The sequence below is a fragment of the Muntiacus reevesi genome, chromosome 2 (genome assembly GCF_963930625.1).
Source record: "Muntiacus reevesi chromosome 2, mMunRee1.1, whole genome shotgun sequence".
Taxonomy (NCBI): Eukaryota; Metazoa; Chordata; class Mammalia; order Artiodactyla; family Cervidae; genus Muntiacus; species Muntiacus reevesi.
Window position 1 is genome coordinate 85,128,094 of NC_089250.1, and position 20,674 is coordinate 85,148,767.

At 42.0% G+C, this 20,674-nt stretch overlaps 1 protein-coding gene and 1 pseudogene across 2 annotated transcripts in view; one reads left to right on the plus strand and one right to left on the minus strand.

Moving 5' to 3' along the window:
• Positions 1 to 574: 574 nt before the first annotated feature.
• On the minus strand, positions 575 to 1,778 carry LOC136158056 (adenosylhomocysteinase pseudogene; annotated as a pseudogene).
• A 6,849-nt stretch (positions 1,779 to 8,627) lies between these two features.
• The window catches only part of ERO1B (endoplasmic reticulum oxidoreductase 1 beta), a 62,697-nt gene continuing 50,650 nt past the window's right edge, over positions 8,628 to 20,674 (plus strand). For both annotated transcript variants that reach the window (XM_065922253.1, XM_065922254.1), the window contains exon 1: positions 8,628 to 8,920. In XM_065922253.1, coding sequence (XP_065778325.1) covers positions 8,819 to 8,920 — 102 coding nt within the window. In that variant the 5' untranslated portion in view covers positions 8,628 to 8,818. The remainder of the gene's footprint in view (positions 8,921 to 20,674) is intronic.

The following is a 20,674-nucleotide window of genomic DNA, read 5'->3' on the forward strand; positions in this document are numbered from 1 at the left end:
GCATGGGCATTGTGCCTACCACTGCCAACTTCCCGCCTAAGGAAGGACTGACTGAGTGAGCAGTTCAAAAACCCCTGAGCTCAAGGCTCTTTCCCTGTGGGTAACATCTATATGCCTCCATCATGACCAGGGCTTGAGGGAGGACTTTTCAATTCCCCCGCCACACTTGGGACAGCATGAGGAATGCAGCAGAGGCCAAAGACTGAGTGACTAGCCCTAGGGAGTCGGGGTGGGGGGGACATTACTGAACCAATTTCAAGGGTGGTGGCATTTTGCTCTTGGGGAGGAGAGGTAGGGAGCTTCCCAGGTGGCTTGATGGTAAAGACTCCGCCTGCCAATGCAGGAGATGCCAGAGATGTGGGTTCCATCCCTGGGTGGGGAAGATCCCTTGGAAGAGGAAATGGCAATCCTCTCCAGTATTCTGGCCTGGAAAATCCTGTGGACAGAGGAGTCTGGAGGGCTATAGCCCATAGGGTCGCAAAGAGTCAGATGGGACCAAGAGACTGAGCTGCTTGCAGGAGAGGTGGGACCCAGGAAAGGACAGCAACTGGCAAGCAAAGGGCAGGCTTGGTTCTTAGTGGTCAGGCTGGAAGGGGCCATCATGGGACATGCCCAGGTACTGGGCCTGCTTCTCAGTCAGCTTGGTCATTTTCACATTCAGCTTGCCCAGGGGGGCTTTAGCCACTGCTTTATCCAGGTTCTTGGGCAGGAAGTAGACCTCCACAGGGTGCTTATCTGGGTGGGTCCATAGCTCAATCTTCACCAGCACCTGGTTGGTGAAGGAGTTACTCTCATGAAGCTGGGGTGGCCCATGGCACAGCCCTGGTAGACCAGCTGGCCCTTGGCCAGCCCGATGATCAGTGCCCATTCTTCAACAAGTCTACCTGGGGCTTGATGTTTGCCTTCTCCACAGCATTCTCATTTAGGCACCTGATATCACTCTCCATGTTAAAGCATCTGATTTACACAAAGTGGCATCATCTTTCATCTGTTCAAAGTGTGGATTGATGGACGATGTTGATACAGCCCATAGTGGTGACAAAATACTGCCCTCTTGATGGGTCTCATCCATGGTGGTCACCTCACACCCCTCCACGGCAGCCTAAAGCGCATTGATGGAGTCCATCTCCCCTATGATGAATTGGGCCCCGAAATCCCTTAGGGCCTAGGCACAGCCCTTGCCCTTGTTGCCACAGCCCACTCCCACCACCATCTTACCCGAATTCATCACGTCAGGAGTCACTGACATTGACAGCAAGCACCTTCAGGATCCCATTGACCATCCTTTTATACAGGTTGTGGACCCCCGTTGTGGTCTCTTCAGAGATGCCTCAGGTGTCAGACTGGAGCTGCAGGTACTTGGTGTGGATGCAGTTGGTGAGGCTGGCACCATTGTCCGGCATCATGTTCAAGGCCACATCCCTGAAGCACAGTGTCTGCTGGAGGTACCACAGATACTCCTCATCCATGTCACTCTTCCGGGCATGGTATGCCAGCCTTGGCAATGGCAGCTGCTGCGTGGTCCTGGGTGGAGAAGATATTGCAGCTGGACCACTGCACCTCACCACCCAGACCGACGTGGGTCTCACTGAGGACAGCTGTCTCCACGGTCATGTGCAGGCGGACAGCAACATGGCCCCCTTCAGTGACTTGGAGGCGGGGGACATCTCCTGCATGTGTATCAAGCGTGGCATCTCATTCTCTGTGAGGCCCAGGGCTTTGCGTCCCCAGGCAGCCAGGCTGAAGTCAGTGGCTTTGTAAAGCAGCTTGTTGGACATGCTAGCATTTCTGTTTCTGCAAGGAGTGGTGAATGCCGGCAAAGGGGGCTGGGCCTCAGTCTGGGAACAAGAGCTGGCAGGACAGCACCGTGCAGGGTGAGAACAGAATTTTTTAGGTAACATTCTAAATGTTGGTCTTCTTGCTCAAGTGTTTGTCTTGCTGGTCGTCTTGCTCAAGTGGAAGGGGATATTTGAATGTGTATATATGAGAGAATATAAAAAATAAACAAGCTACAAGGATATATTGTACACCACAGGGGATATAGCCAATGTCTTATAATAATTTTAAATGGAGTGTAATTTATTTAAAAAATGGAATCACTATGTTTTACACCCAAAACCAATAATCAACTATACATCATTAAAAAAAAAAAAAAACCAAAGAGTTCCCTGGCAGTTCAGTGGTTAGGACTCTTGAGTTCATACTGCTAGGGCATAGGTTCAATCCCTGGTTGAGGAACTAAGATCCCATATGCAATGCATGGCGTGACAAAGAAAGCAAACAAGCAAACAGAAAAGTTCCTAAATAGAACAAAGGAAATAATACACAATGGAATCCAGCAAGTATGTGATTCTGTTAAGGCCAAATGGAATCTAAATCTGAGTCAGGATGCTGGCCAATAGGTGAGAATGATGGAGTTCAGGTTCCTGTTCAACTGAGACTGGACAATCAAAACCAGACTCTACTGGGGGAAGGGGTTGTGGAAGGGAGACAGTAGGGCAGGAAGGCTGGCGAGAGGAAGTGGGAATGTGAGCACTGGAGAAGCAGCAGCACAAAGATGAAGCAGCTGACTGAACTCCACATATAATATATGCTTGATTGGACTCAGGTAGAAGCACTGAATTTGAAGAAACTCAACTTCTTGAGGTTCCCAATGACTGGGGGTACAGATTGACAGGAGGAAAGAACTCAGTCATTGCTGACATAGAAACTTCTCCAGCAGGCACTGAATGACCACCTGGAACCATCTCTGCTATCCCCCATCTGCAGCCACTGTCTCCGTGACTTTGGTATCCTATTCTATTCCCTGGGGTGTTCATTTTTACGTTATGCAAACATTCTTTCGTGGTCGTGTGCCCTGGACCCTTTGTGGAGTGGATTGGAATAGGAGAGTGGATAGAAGACAGACATGTGCAGGAAGTGAGAAAGGACTTTGTGATCATACAGTCTTTTAAATTCTAGAAATTAGAGTGGGGGGAATAAAATCAGCAGAATCATGACTCTAGTTTTCCTATTTACATTTAATAGGAGTTTCCCCGATCACATAATATATGAACTTCTAGAATAATACCATAATATGTTTGTTATATAAAAGAAAGTTTTATCCAAACTACGTATATCACTATGTAAACTCTTTTAGAAATGGAAATAATTCTGACTCAAGTTTATCAGCTTTAATGATGTTAAGTGAAAATACGTAAGTGTCACAGCTGAATAAATATTCAAGAAAAACAGTGAATGCTTTAGGTAGGCAACGAATAACAAGCCATGGGCCAGCCAAGTTCTGTTTTTAGTACTTTTCATCTCTATTGTGAATTGAAAAGGGGAAGAAATGCCCTCAGTAAAATTCAGAAATCCTATCATCAAGCAAAAATTATCTTTATTGCTAAGTTACAGGTAGAAATTCACTTTAAAAAATGCTGTGGCCAGTTGTTAACACAGAATTACCATTTACAAATACAGTTCTTTAAACACAACAGATTGTCATTACTCAGCAGGTTCATTAATCACAATTCAGCTTGCTGTCAGGAGTGAAAATTACTGGTGTTATTAAATTTCCACCCCATTACCTTGACTTTTATTTAGAAACGTTAATCAGCAATCTCCTCCTTCATTAGAAGTCACAAGTTAACCAAGCCAAAAAAAAAAAAAAAAAAAAAAAGTCATCAAAGAAGCACACTTTGATGATATCTTGGAAATGTAAATACTTAATGCAATTTGATTAATTCACAAAGTCTCTTAAGCATTACAGTAATCTACTCTAGACAGTTCTCAAGCCTTTGCTTCAACTGTTACCTATGGACATTTCAAAAAGTGCTTGAGAAAAAAACAGACAACCAGTCCTCTGACAATGACTCCTTCAGTTGTCTTTGTTTTTGTTTTTTTGCTAGTCCCCCAATACCCTCTGTTAAAAGAAGTATAATTCACTACCTTAAAGAAAAGCTGAAGGTTTCATCTTAGTGCTTTCACCAGAAATGTTCTGGTCTAAGAAAGCCACTTCCCATCTGTGCACAGGAAAAGTTCTGGGTACCATACCCAGAACTGGTTCTCAGATAGATGTCCTCCAAGATAAATTAAGATCCTAACTGATATTAACCAATCAACAAATGTTTACCAATTACTGCTCATAGGAACTGAGATAGCCATTAAAGAGAACAGAGTATAAGAAGATCGAGTCCTCCACAGCTTTACCCTCTAGATGTCTATAGTATATGTATTCACAGAACAAGCTAATACAGAACAGCAGATTGTTCGTGCTAAATGAATGTGCTAGGTAGGAACTATCAGAATGAATGTGTGAATGTCTTACTCCTGACTACAGAGATGAGAAGATTTGGTCATCCTCTCAGAGCAGGAGTGAGATATGCAGTGAAAAGTAGGGGAGGGAAATCAAAGGGTCCAGAGAGATGTATTTGAAAGCAAAGCGAAATCTGCAATAAATATTGGGTTGGCCCAAAATTTCATTTGGGTTTTCCCATAAGATGCTATGGAAAAGCTTGAACTAACAGTTTGACCAACCCAATATAAATATATTTTTGTGTATGGTGTAAATGTGACAAATTTCAAGTATAAATATTAATCTTGACTTCGCACATTTTGACAGTATTCATTCAAAACGCTGAAGCACACTCAGGTCATCCATGGCTGATTGTTTGATTACATGAAGAACCATGGGAAACACAGTCATGACTGACCCTAGTAGGATCACCATCGACATGAAGATTGTACCTCCAGGTTAACTGCCTCCAATAATCTGTCCCAGTCAAATCAATTGTAAATTGCCATTATTTGAAATGAGAGAGTTGTACTGACTGACGCTTCTCAGATTAATAGATCCGGGAGGTCTGGAAATATTTTCACTTGAGAAATGTGGTCAATTTTTCTCCACCTTCAGTTCAGTTCAGTTCAGTCGCTCAGTAATGTCCGACTTTGTGACCCCATTAACTGCAGCACGCCAGGCCTCCCTGTCCATCACCAACTCCCAGAGTTTACCCAAACCCATGTCCATTTAGTTGGTGATGCCATCCAACCATCTCATCCACTGTCATCCCCTTCTCCTCCTGCCCTCAATCTTTCCCAGCATCAGGGTCTTTTCAAATGAGTCAGCTCTTCACATCAGGTGGCCAAAGTATTGGAGTTTCAGCTTCAATATCAGTCCTTCCAACGAACACCCAGGACTGATCTCCTTTAGGATGGACTGGTTGGATCTCCTGCAGTCCAAGGGACTCTCAAGAGTCTTCAACATCACAGTTCAAAAGCATCAATTCTTCGGCACTCAGCCCTCTTTATAGTCCAACTCTCACATCCATACATGACCACTGGAAAAACCATAGCCTTGACTAGATGAACCTTTGTTGGCAAAGTAATGTCTCTGCTTTTTAATATGCTGTCTAGGTTAGTCATAACTTTCCTTCCAAGGAGTAAGCGTCTTAATTTCATGGCTGCAATCACCATCTGCAGTGATCTTGGAGCCCCCAAAAATCAAAGTCAGCCACTGTTTCCATTGTTTCTCCATCTATTTGTCATGAAGTGATGGGACTGGATGCCATGATCTGAATGTTGAGCTTTAAGCCAACTTTTTCTCCCTCCTCTTTCACTTTCATCAAAAGGCTCTTCAGTTCTTCTTCACTTTCGCTTCAGGTAATTAGGGTCATCTAATCCAGATGGTGTTAATAGATTAAAAATTACAGAAAGTACAGAAGGCATTTGTTGTTATTGCTGGTGTTCAGTCACTAAGTCCTGTCTGACTCTTGGTGACAGAAGGCATATTGTTGCTATTTTGGGGCTACCAGTGTCCTGAGGTGTGTTTTTTTGGTATTCTAAGCTCAGGATGTCAGGGGTAATTTAATGAATGTGTGAATACATGCTGAGGTTTAAGGGAAAAAAAGTATGTGCAAAGGGAGTAGCTGAATAAATCCATGACTTTCTGAAAGGGACAACAGTCGGTTTTGTCTGACCAGCATCTTTTTCCCCTTCCATAAATGATTGAAGGCAAAGTAACACTTACTCTTCATCTATGTTATCACCTTGTGCTCATCCCACATAGTACTGTGCAGTTATCAATCAAATAGCTTGCTCCCTCTCCCCGAGGTAAACTCTAGAAGAAATCTGAATTTTGCTAGGAGGGACAAAGACTAAAATTACTGGAGTTGCTCAATCCAATGTCAGTGTCCTAGAAAAGACTCTACTTGAAGTCTCTGAATGCTGTCCTGATGGACTTTCCTTTCCTGAGGTATGAGCAGCAAAATCTTTCTGCATACTAAAAACTATTCCACACTTTTAAAATTTGCTGAAATTTAATTTTTTTTTTAAAGCTAGAGCTGATATTTGTGACTTACAACCAAAGGGAATTAGTGCATTCACTTTACCTCTGTTACAACTTCCAAGCATATCAAGGAAAAATTATTTTTGCTTTTAAGCAAGGGATGAACTAGACATGTTTGGAGGTAGGAGAAAAAGGTGTTGAAGAAAAGGACAGCAGGGCTGACTTCTGGGCATGTGACCTGTGTGTTAATGTTCTGCTGTTATTGTCTTGAAATTCTTACTATTTTTTTTGAGCCAGGACTTTGCATTGTCATTTTGCATTGCTGCTGCTGCTGCTGCTAAGCCACTTCAGTTGTGTCCGACTCTCTGCGACCCCACAGACAGCAGACCACCAGACTCCGCCATCCCTGGGATTCTCCAGGCAAGAACACTGGAGTTGGTTGTCATTTCCTTCTCCAATGCATGAAAGTGAAAAGTGAAAGTGAAGTCGCTCAGTTGTGTCCGACTCTTAGCGACCTCATGGACTGCAGCCCACCAGGCCCCTCCGTCCATGGGATTTTCCAGGCAATACTGGAGTGGGTTGCCATTGCCTTCTCCATCATTTTGCACTAGGCCCAGCCAATTATGAAAGTGCTTCATTTGATATAAAGCACTATGTGAAGGCTGATTAATGACCCCCCAAAGATGCTCACACCATAATCCCCAGGTCCTGTTAAGTATGTTATCCTATGCGGCAAAAAGGACTTTGCAAATGTGATTATGTTAAGGATTTTGAGTTGGGAAGATTATTTTGGACTATCTGGTGGGCCCAAAGTAATTGCAAGGGTCCTTTACAAGACAGAGGCATAAAATTAGGGTTAGAGAGAGAAAGCATGTGACAACAGAAACAGAGGGAGTGAAATCTGACTGCGCGATGCATGGTTATGAGCTGAGGAATGTAGGTGGCCTCTTTGGTGTTGCTCAGTCACTCAGTTGTGTCCGGTTCCTTGAGACCTGTGGGCTTCAGCATGCCAGGCTTCCCTGCCCTTCACTGTTTCCCGGAGTTTGCTCACTCACGTCCATTGAGTCAATGATACCATCCAACCATCTCGTCCTCTGCCTCCCCCTTCTTCTCCTGCCCTCAATCTTTCCCAGTATCAGGGTCTTTTCCAATGAGTTGGCTCTTTGAAAAAGCTGGCCAAAGATTGGAACTTCAGCTTCAGCATCAGTCCTTCCAATGAAAAGGCAAGGTAACATATTTTCCCCTAGAGAAAGCCTCTAGAAAGAATGTAGCCCTGCTGATCTTAATTGAACTCCTGCCTCCAGAACTGTAAGATGATAAATTTGTACTAAGTCACTAAATCTGTGGTAATTTGTTATAAAAGTGACGGGAAACCTACACACTCCAAGGTTACTACAAGGTCACCTCAAGGTGATGCCTTACTAGTTTACCAGAAATCAAGACTATTAATAAAACTAATAGCAGCATTTATTGAACATTTCTTTTGTCCAAGGACCATACTAAGCCCTTTATGTATGAAATCTTATACAATCCTAGAACAATGTTTGAAGTGAGTATGCGTGTATTTAGAGACAAACAAACGGAGGTTCAGAGAGGTTAAGCAACTTGTCTAAAGTCACATAACCAACTAGAATGTTTAGAGGTGGGAGCTGAACCCAGTTACCACTCCCAAATTTTCTGTTCAACCCCATTGCCAGATTTTATATAAACGTGGGTTTGTTCCCATCCTTTAACGTGCATCATGTTTGTATGCGTCAACACAGGAGTCGGCGCTTGACCAGTCAGAGGACGACATCCACATCTGGGGCGTGTAAGATGGAGGAGCCCAAGCCAACTCCGCGAGTCTCATCTAGGCACCGGCGGTAGATCGGAGGCTACAGAAAAGTGGATGAGCCAAAGAAAGCGCCAGACACTGAACGTCGAAGAGCCTGTGTTTCTCGTTTCTCGTTTGCTGGATCCTGGGCGAATCCCGTAGCCTCGGGGCGGTGCGGGTGTCAGGGGACAACGACACGGGGAGGGGCCCCCGCCGGGTATCCAGTAGCAACTGCCAGGCGAAGGGGCGCGGGCGGCCTTCCGAGGGAAGAGGGGGCGTTCCTCTCCACCCGTCCGCACCGCCTCTTGTTTTGAAGGCCCGCGTGGTCCCGCGTCATTGGCCGCCGTGGAGCCCAGGCTTCGAGGAGGCGGAGCGGTTCCGCAGCTGTAGCTCTCCCGTTACCCACTCCGCCGGCCCCGCCTTCCGGCCGCCGGCGCCCACCGGGCCGCACTGGACCACAATTCCCACAAGGCCTCGCGCTCAGAGGGGGCGTGGCCGGGCGCAGGGGAAGCCGGGGGCGGGGCCGCCTGGGGGATGAAGTGGGGGCGCTCGGCTCTTCTACCTCACTCACAGCTGCCGGGCGCCTGGGAGAGCCTCCTCCGCCTCTGGACCGGCGTGCTGACCTCTGACCCTGGAGTCTCTCGGCCGCCGGGAACCGTCCCCTTGGGTCGTCGCCCCGGCCGCCCGCCGTTTCCCGGCCCCGAGGGGCCCGGCCGGCCGCGGCGGGGGGAGAGGTCAGCATGAGCCCGGGGGTCCCGCGGGCCGGCGCAGGGCAGGGGGCGGCGGCCGCGGTGCAGCTTCTCGTCACCCTGAGCTTCCTCCCGAGCGTCGTCGAGGCCCAGGTGAGCCGGAGTGATGGCGGCGCGGGGACCCCCGGCCGAACGCCGGCGGTGGAGGCGGCGACCGGGCCGCGATTGAGGCTCAGGCGGGCCGGGGCTGGAGCCCCGAGAGGTTTCTGTCGAGCGGAAAAGCCGGGGGTCTGAAGCCCCGATCATCGAGCCCAGGAAACGCCTGCGAGCCGCTTGCGGTGTGAGGGGTGGCGACACGGGGTGATGGCAGGAAAAAGAGGAAGATGGTGAAGGTCCCCTGAGGTGTTTTCGTTTTTATCTTTCTGATGTTTCAGCGGCTCCGAGTGTGGCGGGAGATGGGACGGGGATGAAAATCTCTGCCTCTGTTCTGGGACGAGAGCACGCAGAGAAATGGGGACGCTCTCCCCGCGGGGAACTCAGGGGATGGGGGGCAGGTGGGGAGTGGGTGACAGACCCAGCGGCCCTGCAGAAGCCAAGTGGATCGCGAGGGGTACAAGTCTGAACTTCCTTGACTTTTGGACTAGTCCCTCGCCTCTCTTACTCAGGACCGTTGTATTTTTACCCAGCTTGTACTCCGTCTGCTGAGTGGCATCGCCAGGTGAGCTCAGGTACGAGAGGGGGGTTCGTGTCTGACCTTGTGGCTCCCTCAGCAGTGAGTGATGACCGATAAATTAGAGTTTGGGGGTTCTTTGTGAGGCGTAGCTTACAGAAGGGTTCTCAATATGCTAGAAACCAGAGTTAGCTTCCCAGGGTCTTTTGCCTTAATAAAAGCTTCTTTTCTAATACAGTAGAATTTGAATAAGCTTCTGCCAGGTGCTGTCTAGTCTGCACCTGCTGCAGAGTGGCAAAACTACTAAGAGCTAAAAAAAGAAAAAAAAAAACAAGAAAAGGTATCTCAGGTGGCCGGATGATGACTGGAGACATGGTTTGAAGTAATTAGTGCTGATGGTTAAGTCAAATTGAAGGTAGCTATGACGGTAACAGAGCAAACATGTTTTTCTGACTATATTCAGACACTTTTTTTTCATGACCCTATGGTGTTCTGAACTCCAGAATGCCTGAGTACTCAGTTTCTGTCCCTGTGTGAATATTTTCTAAATGAATAATAAAAATAAAAGGGGCAGACTTTTAGTTTGGGAGGGTGCAATGTTAAAAATGCAGATTCTCTGGGCCCACTACCAGTTTTTCTGATTTAGTGGATCTGAATGTGATCCAGGAATCAGCATTTTAAACCAGGCCTGCAAGTAACTAATGTAGTTATCCTTTTAGCTATCTTACAACACCACTTGGAAACACTTGAAATAGATAATGGCAATCTACCAGACTTACAAAAAGTATATTTTCTAAATTGTCTTTGATAAAATTATTTTCTAGTTATTACTGGGCTATTTCTTTTTGAATAGAATTTACATTTAGATATTTTTCTAAAATTTGTTTTTTTTTTTTCTCATTTTCTTTTTAGATAGTATATTTTAATTGAATACTTTCTCACCAATTTAGAAGCTTCATTTTAGGTTCCTATCACAAATTATGTGTATTAATGTTTTATAATTGCATGTGTACTTTAAATGTTATTATATCCAAATGAATATATATGATTTAAATTTCATTGTCTCCAAATGAATATATGTAGTTCAACAGTTAAGGATTTGTGCATATTCAAGGTAGGATGTGCCAAAGAGGCCTCAAAATTGAATACATATTGTTTCCTGTGGTACTTTCTCATATAGTGTTCAGTCATATTTTATACTTTAATCTGTAACATGTTTAAAAATACATTGTCTCATTTCATTTGACACATCTTTCCCACAGTGAGGTAACTGACATTCAAAGAGCTTACATGATTAATATTGCACATGTTAAGTAAGTGAAGGAGAGTATCTTTCCGGTCTATACTGTTGCATCTCTGTATGCTTGCTTCTTTGTGGTATAGAAATAAAGTAGAGGGAGACCCAGGAAAATAAAAAGGTAGAACTAAGCCAGTTCTTTCTCTTCTCCTTCATTCACTAACTTGGAAGAAAACCAGTAAAAAATAAAGGAAAGAATTAATTTTTTGAAGAATACTTCTGTTCACAAGTAGGCATTTGTACAACATATACCCCATGTTCTTGTAAATGAAATGCAAGTGTGCTTTGTACTGTATTTGAATAAACTTTTTGGCCAACCTTGAGTATGATGAAACACTAGAAGCTTAAATAGTAGTGCATACAAATGATGTAACAAGTTAATCTTCCCATAAAGAAGTAACTTTGGATAGATTTTAAATTTTTTCTAAATGCATTTCTGAGCTGGAATGGAATCAAGGAATATATGAAGCCTCCCCCAACCCCCAAAATGGAAAGCCAGAACTTTAAGACTCAGTGCTGCTTCAGTGCCATTACCCTGACGACTTCCCCTGAACTCTGAAGACCTTGAGATTCTACTCTGACAAACTGCATGGAGTGGCGTAAACAAGAAATAAAACCCACATCTGCCCAAACAGAGGGAAGTGAAAGGGGCCCTCACTGTAAGCTTGGACTCCAAAGAGCTAAATCTTAAGAATGAAATCCACCACAAGTAAGGGGAAAATGAACAGACTTGTTAGGGGAAGAGGTGAGGGGGAAGCTGCCTTGAGAATTTGTAACCATGAGCTGTCCTTATACAGGTCAAATTCATGCTACCTGTGCCGGGAAAATCTTCAAGTGGAAAATTTAATTTATAGCAATCTCAGGTTGGTGTGCCTGGAAAATCCCATGGACGGAGGAGCCTGGTAGACTGCAGTCCATGGGGTTGCTAAGAGTCGGACATGACTGAGTGACTTCACTTTCACTTTTCACTTTCATGAATTGGAGAAGTAAATGGCAACCCACTCCAGTGTTCTTGCCTGGAGAATCCCAGGGATGGGGGAGCCTGGTGGGGTCTATGGGGTCACACAGAGTCAGACACGACTAAAGCGACTTAGCAGCCCCAGCAGCAGATTGGTGTGCTCTGAATTTACAGGTAAAAACAAATATCCATCCTCTCTGGATGGCTTCCCTGGTGGCTCAGTGGTAAAGAATCTGCCTGCCAATACAGGAGATTTAGGAGACATGGGTATATCATCCCTGGGACAGGAAGATCCCCTGGAGAAGGAAATGGCCACACTCCAGTATTCTGATCTGGGAAATTCCATGACCGGGGAACCTGGCGGTCTACAGTCCATGGGATTGCAAAAGAGTCAGACATGACTTAGTGAGTAAACTATCACTATCACCATCTCCTCTGGAGAAATTCATTGTCTACCCAAGCCTTAAAGAATTTTGGAAGATAGAGTGTCAAAAAAAAATAAGCTAATAGTAAAAAATCACAGAATACACAAAGGCAACATGAATGAGATATTTAGAAATATAGATTATAGAAATAGGTCTATAATAAGTGTAGATTTTTTTCAAATAATCAGGTATTAGCTAAAATCACCATGTTTAAATGGGGCTTCCCTGGTGGCTCAGACAGTAAAGAATCTGCCTGCAGTGAGGGAGACCTGGGTTCAATCCCTAGGTCAGGAAGATCCCCTGGATAAGGGAACAGTTATCCACTCAAGTATTTTTTCCTAGAGAATTCCATGGACAGAAGAGTCTGGTGGGCTATAGTCTAGTTCAGTTCAGTCACTCAGTTGTTTCTGACTCTTTGCCACCCCATGGACTGCAGCACACCAGGATTCCCTGTCCATCACCAACTTCCAGAGTGTGCTTTAACTCTAATCAGTGATGCCATCCAACCTTCTCATCTTCTGTCGTCCCCTTCTCCTATTGCCTTTGATCTTTCCCAGCATCAGGGCCTTTTCCAATGAGTCAGTTCTTTGCATCAGGTAGCCAAAGTATTGGAGTTTCAGCTTTAGCATCAGTTCTTCCAATGAACATTCAGGACTGATTTCCTTTAGGATTGACTGGCTGGATCTCCTTGTAGCCGAAGGGAGTCTCAAGAATCTTCTCCAACACCACAGTTGAAAAGCATCAATTCTTTAGCACTCAGCTTTCTTTACGGTCCAACTGTCACATCCATACATGACTACTGGAAAAACCATAGCTTTGACTAGACTTACTTTTGTCAGCAAAGTAATGTGTCGCTTTTTAATATGCTATCTATGTTGGTCATAGCTTTTCTTCCAAGGAGCAAGCGTTTTTTAATTTCATGGCTGCAGTCACCATCTGCAGTGGTTTTGGAACTCAGAAAAATAAAGCCTGTCCCTGTTTGCATTGTTTGCCCATCTATTTGCCATGAAGTGATGGGACCGGATGCCATGATCTTAGTTTTCTGAATGTTGAGTTTTAAGCCAACTTTTTCACTCTCCTCTTTCACTTTCATCAAGAGGCTCTTTAGTTCTTCTTCACTTTGTGCCATAAAGGTGGTGTCATCTGCATATCTGAAGTTATTGATATTTCTCCCGGCATTTGTAATTCCAGCTTGTGCTTCATCCAGCTCAGCATTCCATGGGGTCACAAAAGAGTCAGACAGGAGTGAGCAACTAACACTTTCACATGTTTAAATATAAAGACTTAAAAGTATGAAAAAGAACAAGAAATTTTAAAGAATGACTCCAAAGTTTAAAACATAATGAAAGTTTTAGAAATCAAATTAACAGCTCGATGGATGAAGTGGTTGATTATATCAGCAGAAAAAAATGATTATTGAATTGAAAAACCATTTTATGTCCTTTTTTTTCCTACTTAATCTCCCAATACCTCCTTTTCCATCCTAACTCTTAGCTTCATACTTTACTAAATGGGAATAATCAGAATAATCCACATCTGTCCACCTACTAGTCTCTGACCCACGTATTTTGACTTCTGTAGATTATCATAGATAAACTGTTTGTATTCTTATCAGAGACTGATCCCTCCACTTGGATTTTGGTCCCATTCCTTCTTTCCAATTCAAGGACATGGCTCCAGAAAATTTTCCCTTTCTCTTCTGGTTCATTGATCTTTTTTTTTTTTTTTTTTTTTTTTTTAACCTTCTGTAATGGACTGTTGTTGTTGCTAAGTCATGTCTGACTCTCTTTGTGATCCTGTGGGCTATAGCCCACCAGGCTCTTCTGTCCTTGGGATTTCTCAGGCAAGAACACTGGAGTGGATTACCATTTCCTTCTCCAGGGGATCTTCCCAATTCAGGTATCGAACCTGAGTCTCCTGTATTGGCAAGTGGGTTCTTTACCACTGAGCCTGTTACTGTCGTCATAAAACATGCTGTTAATTCTGCTATTTTAAAGTTCTCTCTTGACCCACCCATCTATTATGACTCCGCTTAGTTTTTATCTTTTCTATAGAAAAACCCCTCAAACGAGTTTTCTTTATCTTTCCGATTCTGATCATTCACCCCATTTCAGTCTGACTTTTGCCTCTACCACTTCTCCAAAATGGCTCTTGTAAAAATCACTAATGTCTTTCTTGCTGCTAAAGCCAATTTTTTGCTGAAGCTAAGATTTAAAAACTATTTGCAGACTTTTTTCATAGCTCATCACTCACTGTCTTTGACATACTTTTGTTTTGTTTTTACTTCCAAGATGGTATATTTTTCTGATTTCTTTCCTTTTTACAGGTCAGTCTTTCTTAGAATCCCTTGCATTTCATCCTCTGCCCCGACTCCTAATTGTTTGAACCTCAAGGTTCAAATCTTATACTCTCCTCTCCACCTTGGTCGTCTCATTTAGTGTCTTGGCTTTAAATACCATCTATATGATGTTTAGTATCTATATCTCAGAATCTCCAGACTAGGATTCTCAGCTCTAGATCCATATATCTAACTACTTTTTCAGTGTTTCCACTTGGATGGTTAATAGGTATCACAAATTTGATGTATCAAGAACTAAATTCCTGACTTTTTCCCCCCTCACATCTGTTCTTCTCACTGTCTCCTCCCCGTTAAACATATGCTGTAGCCGCACTGACCTCCTTGCTATCCCTCAAAGATGGCAGATATGCTCTTGCTTTGAGTCCCTTGGACCTGCAGTTTCCTCTGCATAGCTAACACACTTCTCATGTATTCAGATGATTCACTCGCTCACTTTCTTAGGTTTCTGCTTAAGTGTCACCTTACCTGCCAGTGTTCACGTACCTAAATTGTCACCTTCCATGATCATACAATATGAAAGAGAAACCCTTCATCCTCACCTCGTACTTCTCCATATTCCTTTAGCCTCTGCTTTAAAACTTTTCGGTGGTTTCCTGTGTAACCCAGTGCGGCATAATACGAAAACATGCTTGCTGTTGGTGCCCTGTTGTTGGCACAGAGCTCCTAAAACCTTGGAATTTCCTGAGAAATAGGAATGTTCCTTTCAGTCATACCTGAGTTTATGCTCTTGAGGTGACTTAGGTGGGAACCCCTAGAGAGCTTAAGGTTCATGATCCTGGTCCAAAAAGGCCAAGTGCTTAGAGGATTAGAACTTTTGTCCCTACCCGCTGACCTCTAGGTTTGAGAGAGGGTGAGGTAGCTTGAGCTCTGTAAAAACTCTTAAGAGAGTTTTTGATGAGTTCTGATCAGCTCCCAGATTGGTGAACACATAGACTTACTGGGAGGGTAGCTCAGAGGCATGGAAGTTTTGCACGTGTACCCCAATACCTATCCTGTGCATCTCCTCATTTTGTCTGTTTTTGAGTTGGACCCTTTGCATAAACACAAAGTGTTTTCCTGAGTTCTGTAAGTCATTCTAGCAAACTATCAAACCTGAGAAGGAAGTTGTGGGAACCCCTGTTTATAGCCAGTCAGTACAGGTGACCCAAGGCTTGAAGCTGGCATCTGAAGTGGGAGCATTCCTATGTGACTGAACCCTTAATCTGTGGATTCTACTCCGATTCTAGATAATATCAAAATTGAATTGGGCACCCAGTTGATGCTGGAGAGTTGGAGAGTTGACTGGTGTGGGAAAACATTTGACTCAGAAAAGCCAACATTTTAATAATAGGTCCCTAATTCTCCTTTTGTTGTGGTTTAGTCGCTAAGTGTTGTCCGACTGTTTGCAACTCCATGGACTTCCCAACACAGATATTGAACCTGCGTCTCCTGCTGGGAAGGTGAATTTGTTACCAATGAGCCACCTGGGAAGACCCAATTCTCCTTTTGCCTACTAGATAATCTTCCTTGTTGTTTCCTGTTGTTTTGGGGTGGCATTGGGCCTTACTGCATCAGGGCCTTTGCATTTAGTATTCTCAATGCCTGGAATTCTTTTCACCCTCCCCCTTCAAAAAAAAAAAAAAAAAAGGCTTGATTTGCTCCTTCCCCACTTTAACTTTTGCTGAAACTTCAGTGAGACCTTCTGTACCTGTCTCTCTTCAAAAATGAGCAGTCCCAATTTTGTGACACCTGTCTCAATTTTCTAGTTTTCCTCCATATTGCTTTATTATCATCCAACAGACTCTATACTTTGCTGATGCATTTTTTCCTCTCCTGTGAGAATGTTAACACCTGAAGGAGAGAGATTTTTGTCGTTTTTTTTCCTTTTCTTTCTTCTAATATTACATCCCCAGTACTTAGGACAGTGCAGGGCTTATGTTAGACTCTCAATAAATACGTTGGGTAAATGAATAAATGAATGGAAAATAAATGCAAATAAATTATTCAGAATGAAGCTCAGAAAGGTAACAGGATAGTAAATGCTATAGAGAGCTTAAGAAACATGAAGAATAAAATAAGAAGGTCTAGTATGATGAGTTCCAGAGGTTAAAATAGAATAGGGAAAAAGCAATATTGATTACTACATTGAAAAAGACAACCCAGTAGAAAAATGAACAAAAGATATGGACAGAAATTTTGCACAAGCAGAAAGACAAGTGTTTTATAAAACATTAGAACTTTGTACCTCATTAGTGCAAAAAAAAAAAAATCAGATATCCTTTACATTCTGTTCTCTGTATTTATGAACTTGGGTTTGTTGTTGTTTTGTTCTGTTTAGACTACACATGTAAGTGAGATCATATAGTATTTATCTTTCCCTGACTTATTTCACTTAGCACAGTGTCCCCAAGTTCCATCCATGTTGCAAATGGCCAGATTTTCCCCATTACTGGGTGTGTTGTGTATATACCCCACATCTTTATTCATCCTTCAGTTGATGCTTAGGTCACTTCCATACTTGGTTATTGTAAATAATATTGCAATGAGCATGGGGCTACATATATCTTTAAGTTAGTATATTTGTTTTCTTCAGGCGAATACCAAAAAGTGAAATTGCTGGATTTTGTGGTAGTTCTATTTTAAAGTTTTTCTGTAACCACCATACTCTTCTCCATAGTGGGTGCACCAATTTATAGTCCACCAACAGTGCACAAGGGTTTTCTTTTCTCTACATCCTCACCAACACTTGTTACTCTGGTCTTTTTGGTAATAGCCATTCTAACAGGTGTGACATGATATCTCATTATAGATTTGATTTTCATTTCCTTGATGTTGGTGATATTGAGCACCTTTTTGTGTACTTGTTGGCTATTCATATGTCTTATTTGGGAAAATATTTAGATCCTTAAATAAAAATATTTTCCCATTTAAAAATATTTTAATTCATTTATTTTTGGCTGTGCTGAGTCCTCATTGCTGCTCAGGCTTTTCTCTAGTTGCAGTGCCTAGACTTCTCATTGCGGTGACTTTTCTTGCTGAAGGGCTCTAGGGCTTTCGGTTTCGTTCAGTAGTTGTGGTGCAGGGGCCTCGTTGCTCCTTGGCATGTGGGGTCTTCCCAGATTGGGGTTGAACCAGTGCCTCCTGCGTTGGCAGGTGGATTCTTTACCATTGAGTCACCAGGGAAGCCTCCTCTGCTCATTTTTTAATCAGATTGTTTTCTGTTATTGAGTTGTGTGAGTTCTTTATATATTTTGGATATTAACCCCTTATTAGATATGATTTGCAAATATTTTCTTCAATTCCATAGGTTGTCTTTTCATTTTGTTAGTGGTTTTGCTTTGCTTTGCAGAAGCTTTTTAATTTGACATAGTCCTACTTGTTTATTTTTACTTTTGTTACATTTTAATTTTGGTATCAAATCCAGAAAGTCATCCGCAAGACTGATGTCAAGGAGCTTACAATCTGTATTTTCTTCCAATAGTTTTATGGTATCAGGTCTTCTTATGTTCAAGTCTTCGATCCGTTTGAGTTAGTTTCAGATGTGTATGCTGTAAGGTAGCGGTCCAGTTTCATTCATTTGCATGTGGCTGTCTGTCTGGTTTCCTCAAGACTGTTCTTTCCCCATTATATATTCTTGGCTCTGTTGTCAAATATTAATTGACCATATATTCATGGGCTTCTTTCTGGGCTTTTTATTCTGTTTTGTTCTTCTGTGTTTGTTTTTCTGCCAGTATCATACTGTTTTGATGACTATAGGTTTGTAATCTAGTTTGAAATTGGGGCACATGATGCCTCCATCTTTGTTCTTTTTCATGATTGCTTTGACTATTCTAGGTCTTTTATGGTTCCATACAAATCTTTAGGACTGTTCTATTCTGTAAAAATGCTGTTGGAATTTTGACAGGGATGTACTGAGTCTTTATCCTGCTTAGAGTACTAAGGACATTTTAACAATATTTTTCTAATCCATGAGAATGGAATAGCCTTCCATTTATCCAACATTTTCCATCAATATATTATAGTTTATAGGCATTTCACCACTTGGTTTATTTTTTCCCTTTGGTATTATCTTATTCTTTTCAATGTAGTTGATTGTAAATGAATTATTTTTTAATTTCTTTGTCTGAAGGTTTGTTATTAGTGTATGGGAACACTGTGTGCTACTTTCGCATACTGATTTTGTGTCCTGGAGCTCGCTGAACGTTTTAGTTCTAACTGTTTCAGTGAATGAAGTCTAGGATTTTCTGTACATATCACCTGCAAATAGTGAGAGTTTTCTTCTTGCTTTCCAGTTTGGATGCCTTTTATTTTTTTTTTCCTATCTAATTTTTAAAAACTTGGTTATACACAAAGTTTTTGTCTTAATAGTAGTCTTTAGGAGTTAGAAATAAGTACATGGTAATTTTGTATACCTTACTCCAACTGCTACCACAAATAATACGTTTGTAAATGCTGCAGTTTACTAACTAAAAGTCAACAATTTAAGAAAAATTTGTGTAACTCTATGGCTGATTCATATCAATGTATGACAAAACCCACTGAAAAATAAAAAAAAAAAAAAAGAAAAATTTGTAAAGTATTTTTAAAGCCTAAAAAGCTTTTTGGTATGTATTTTGTTTCCTTTTTTCCCCTATTATTATTTAGGGGCCTAGAGTGTAAATGGGACACATTTACACTCCCAGGGAAACAGCATGAGACAGAAACAACTAGAAAGTTTCCATTTTTAAATCATTCTTTGCATATATTACTCCTGTGGATCACATGAATAACCTTTAACAGCTGAATCCCATTTTTATTTTTAAACTTTAGTTTTAATTGCAATAATTGTTCATGGAGTTGTGAGAAATAATACATAAAAATGTCATTTACCCTTTATCCAGTTTTTCCCCGGTGGTAACATTTTGTAAGTGCTTCCCAGGTGGCCCAGTGGTAAAGAATCTGCCTGCTGATGCAGGAGATGCAAGATATGTGGGTTCGATCCCTGGGTCAGGAAGATGCCCTGGAGTAGAAAATGGCACCCTACTCCAGTATTCTTGTCTAGGAAATCCGAAGAGGAAATCACCAGAGGAGCCTGGTGGGCTCCGGTCCACAGGGTCACAAAAAGCCAGGCATGACACACACACATTTTGTAAACATATAGTGTAATATTATAAATAGAGCATTGACATTGATGTAATCATGTATGTTAATTTCACTTGTTTCATTTGTATATCTGTGGATTAGTTCTATACATTTATATCACATGATATGAGTTTGTGTGTCCACCACTGCAGTCAAGATACTGAAAAATGTCATCACTGCATGGATCCTTTCTGCCCCTTTATAGCCACACCTGTCTCCGTGCTTCCCCACTCCAACTCCCATCCCCTACTCCAGTCCCTAAGTGCTGGCAACCAGTTATCTGTTTTTCATTTCTAAAATTTTGTCATTTCAAAAATGTTATATAAATGAAATCTTGTAGTATCTCATCTTTTGGGTTTGACTTTTTTTTCACTTAGCATAATTCCATAAAGATTCATCCAAGTTATGCTTGTTAATGAGTACCATTTTTAAATTTAGCTGAAGAATGTTTTGTGGAATTTTTCAACTCTGATTTCACTTTGTAAATATCAATTTCTCTTCTTTGATTACTTTGAGTAGTCGTTAAGATCATTTATTTTAAAGTACAATAGACTTGGAACTAAGTCTTATGTCTACTTTGGAAAAAATTATTTTAACCTTGCTAAACCTTAGTTTCCTTTTATGTAAAGTGAGAAGAATAGTGCCATTTCATAAGGTATTTAAAGGGTAAATGTGTTAACATATGTGGTGCTCTTAGCATCATGAATGTCATAAAAGGGTTCCATAAATTAGAATCTAAAAGAGTTACTGCAGCAGTATTATTACAGCCTATGATTTCCAGGTTAATCTTGGAAGTGGTTGCCTTAGTATTCCAGTGACTGGATTCTGTATATGTTTAGACAAGGGTGAGAGTATTCAATACCATTCTTTTTGACCACTGAACAAGAATGTTTATTTCTTCAGAATGGGTATATATAATCCTTCTGTTGCTTTTTATTTAACTGACCATTGTAAAAAGTGACAGCTTTAAATGTTATGTATCTTAATCAGCAAATACTAAGTTGAAGGCATAATTTATCTTATTACATAATAGTACAGATTTTCTAAGGTTGAAACATTAATTTACATCTTTTCTATTATATATGTGTTTTTTCCCCT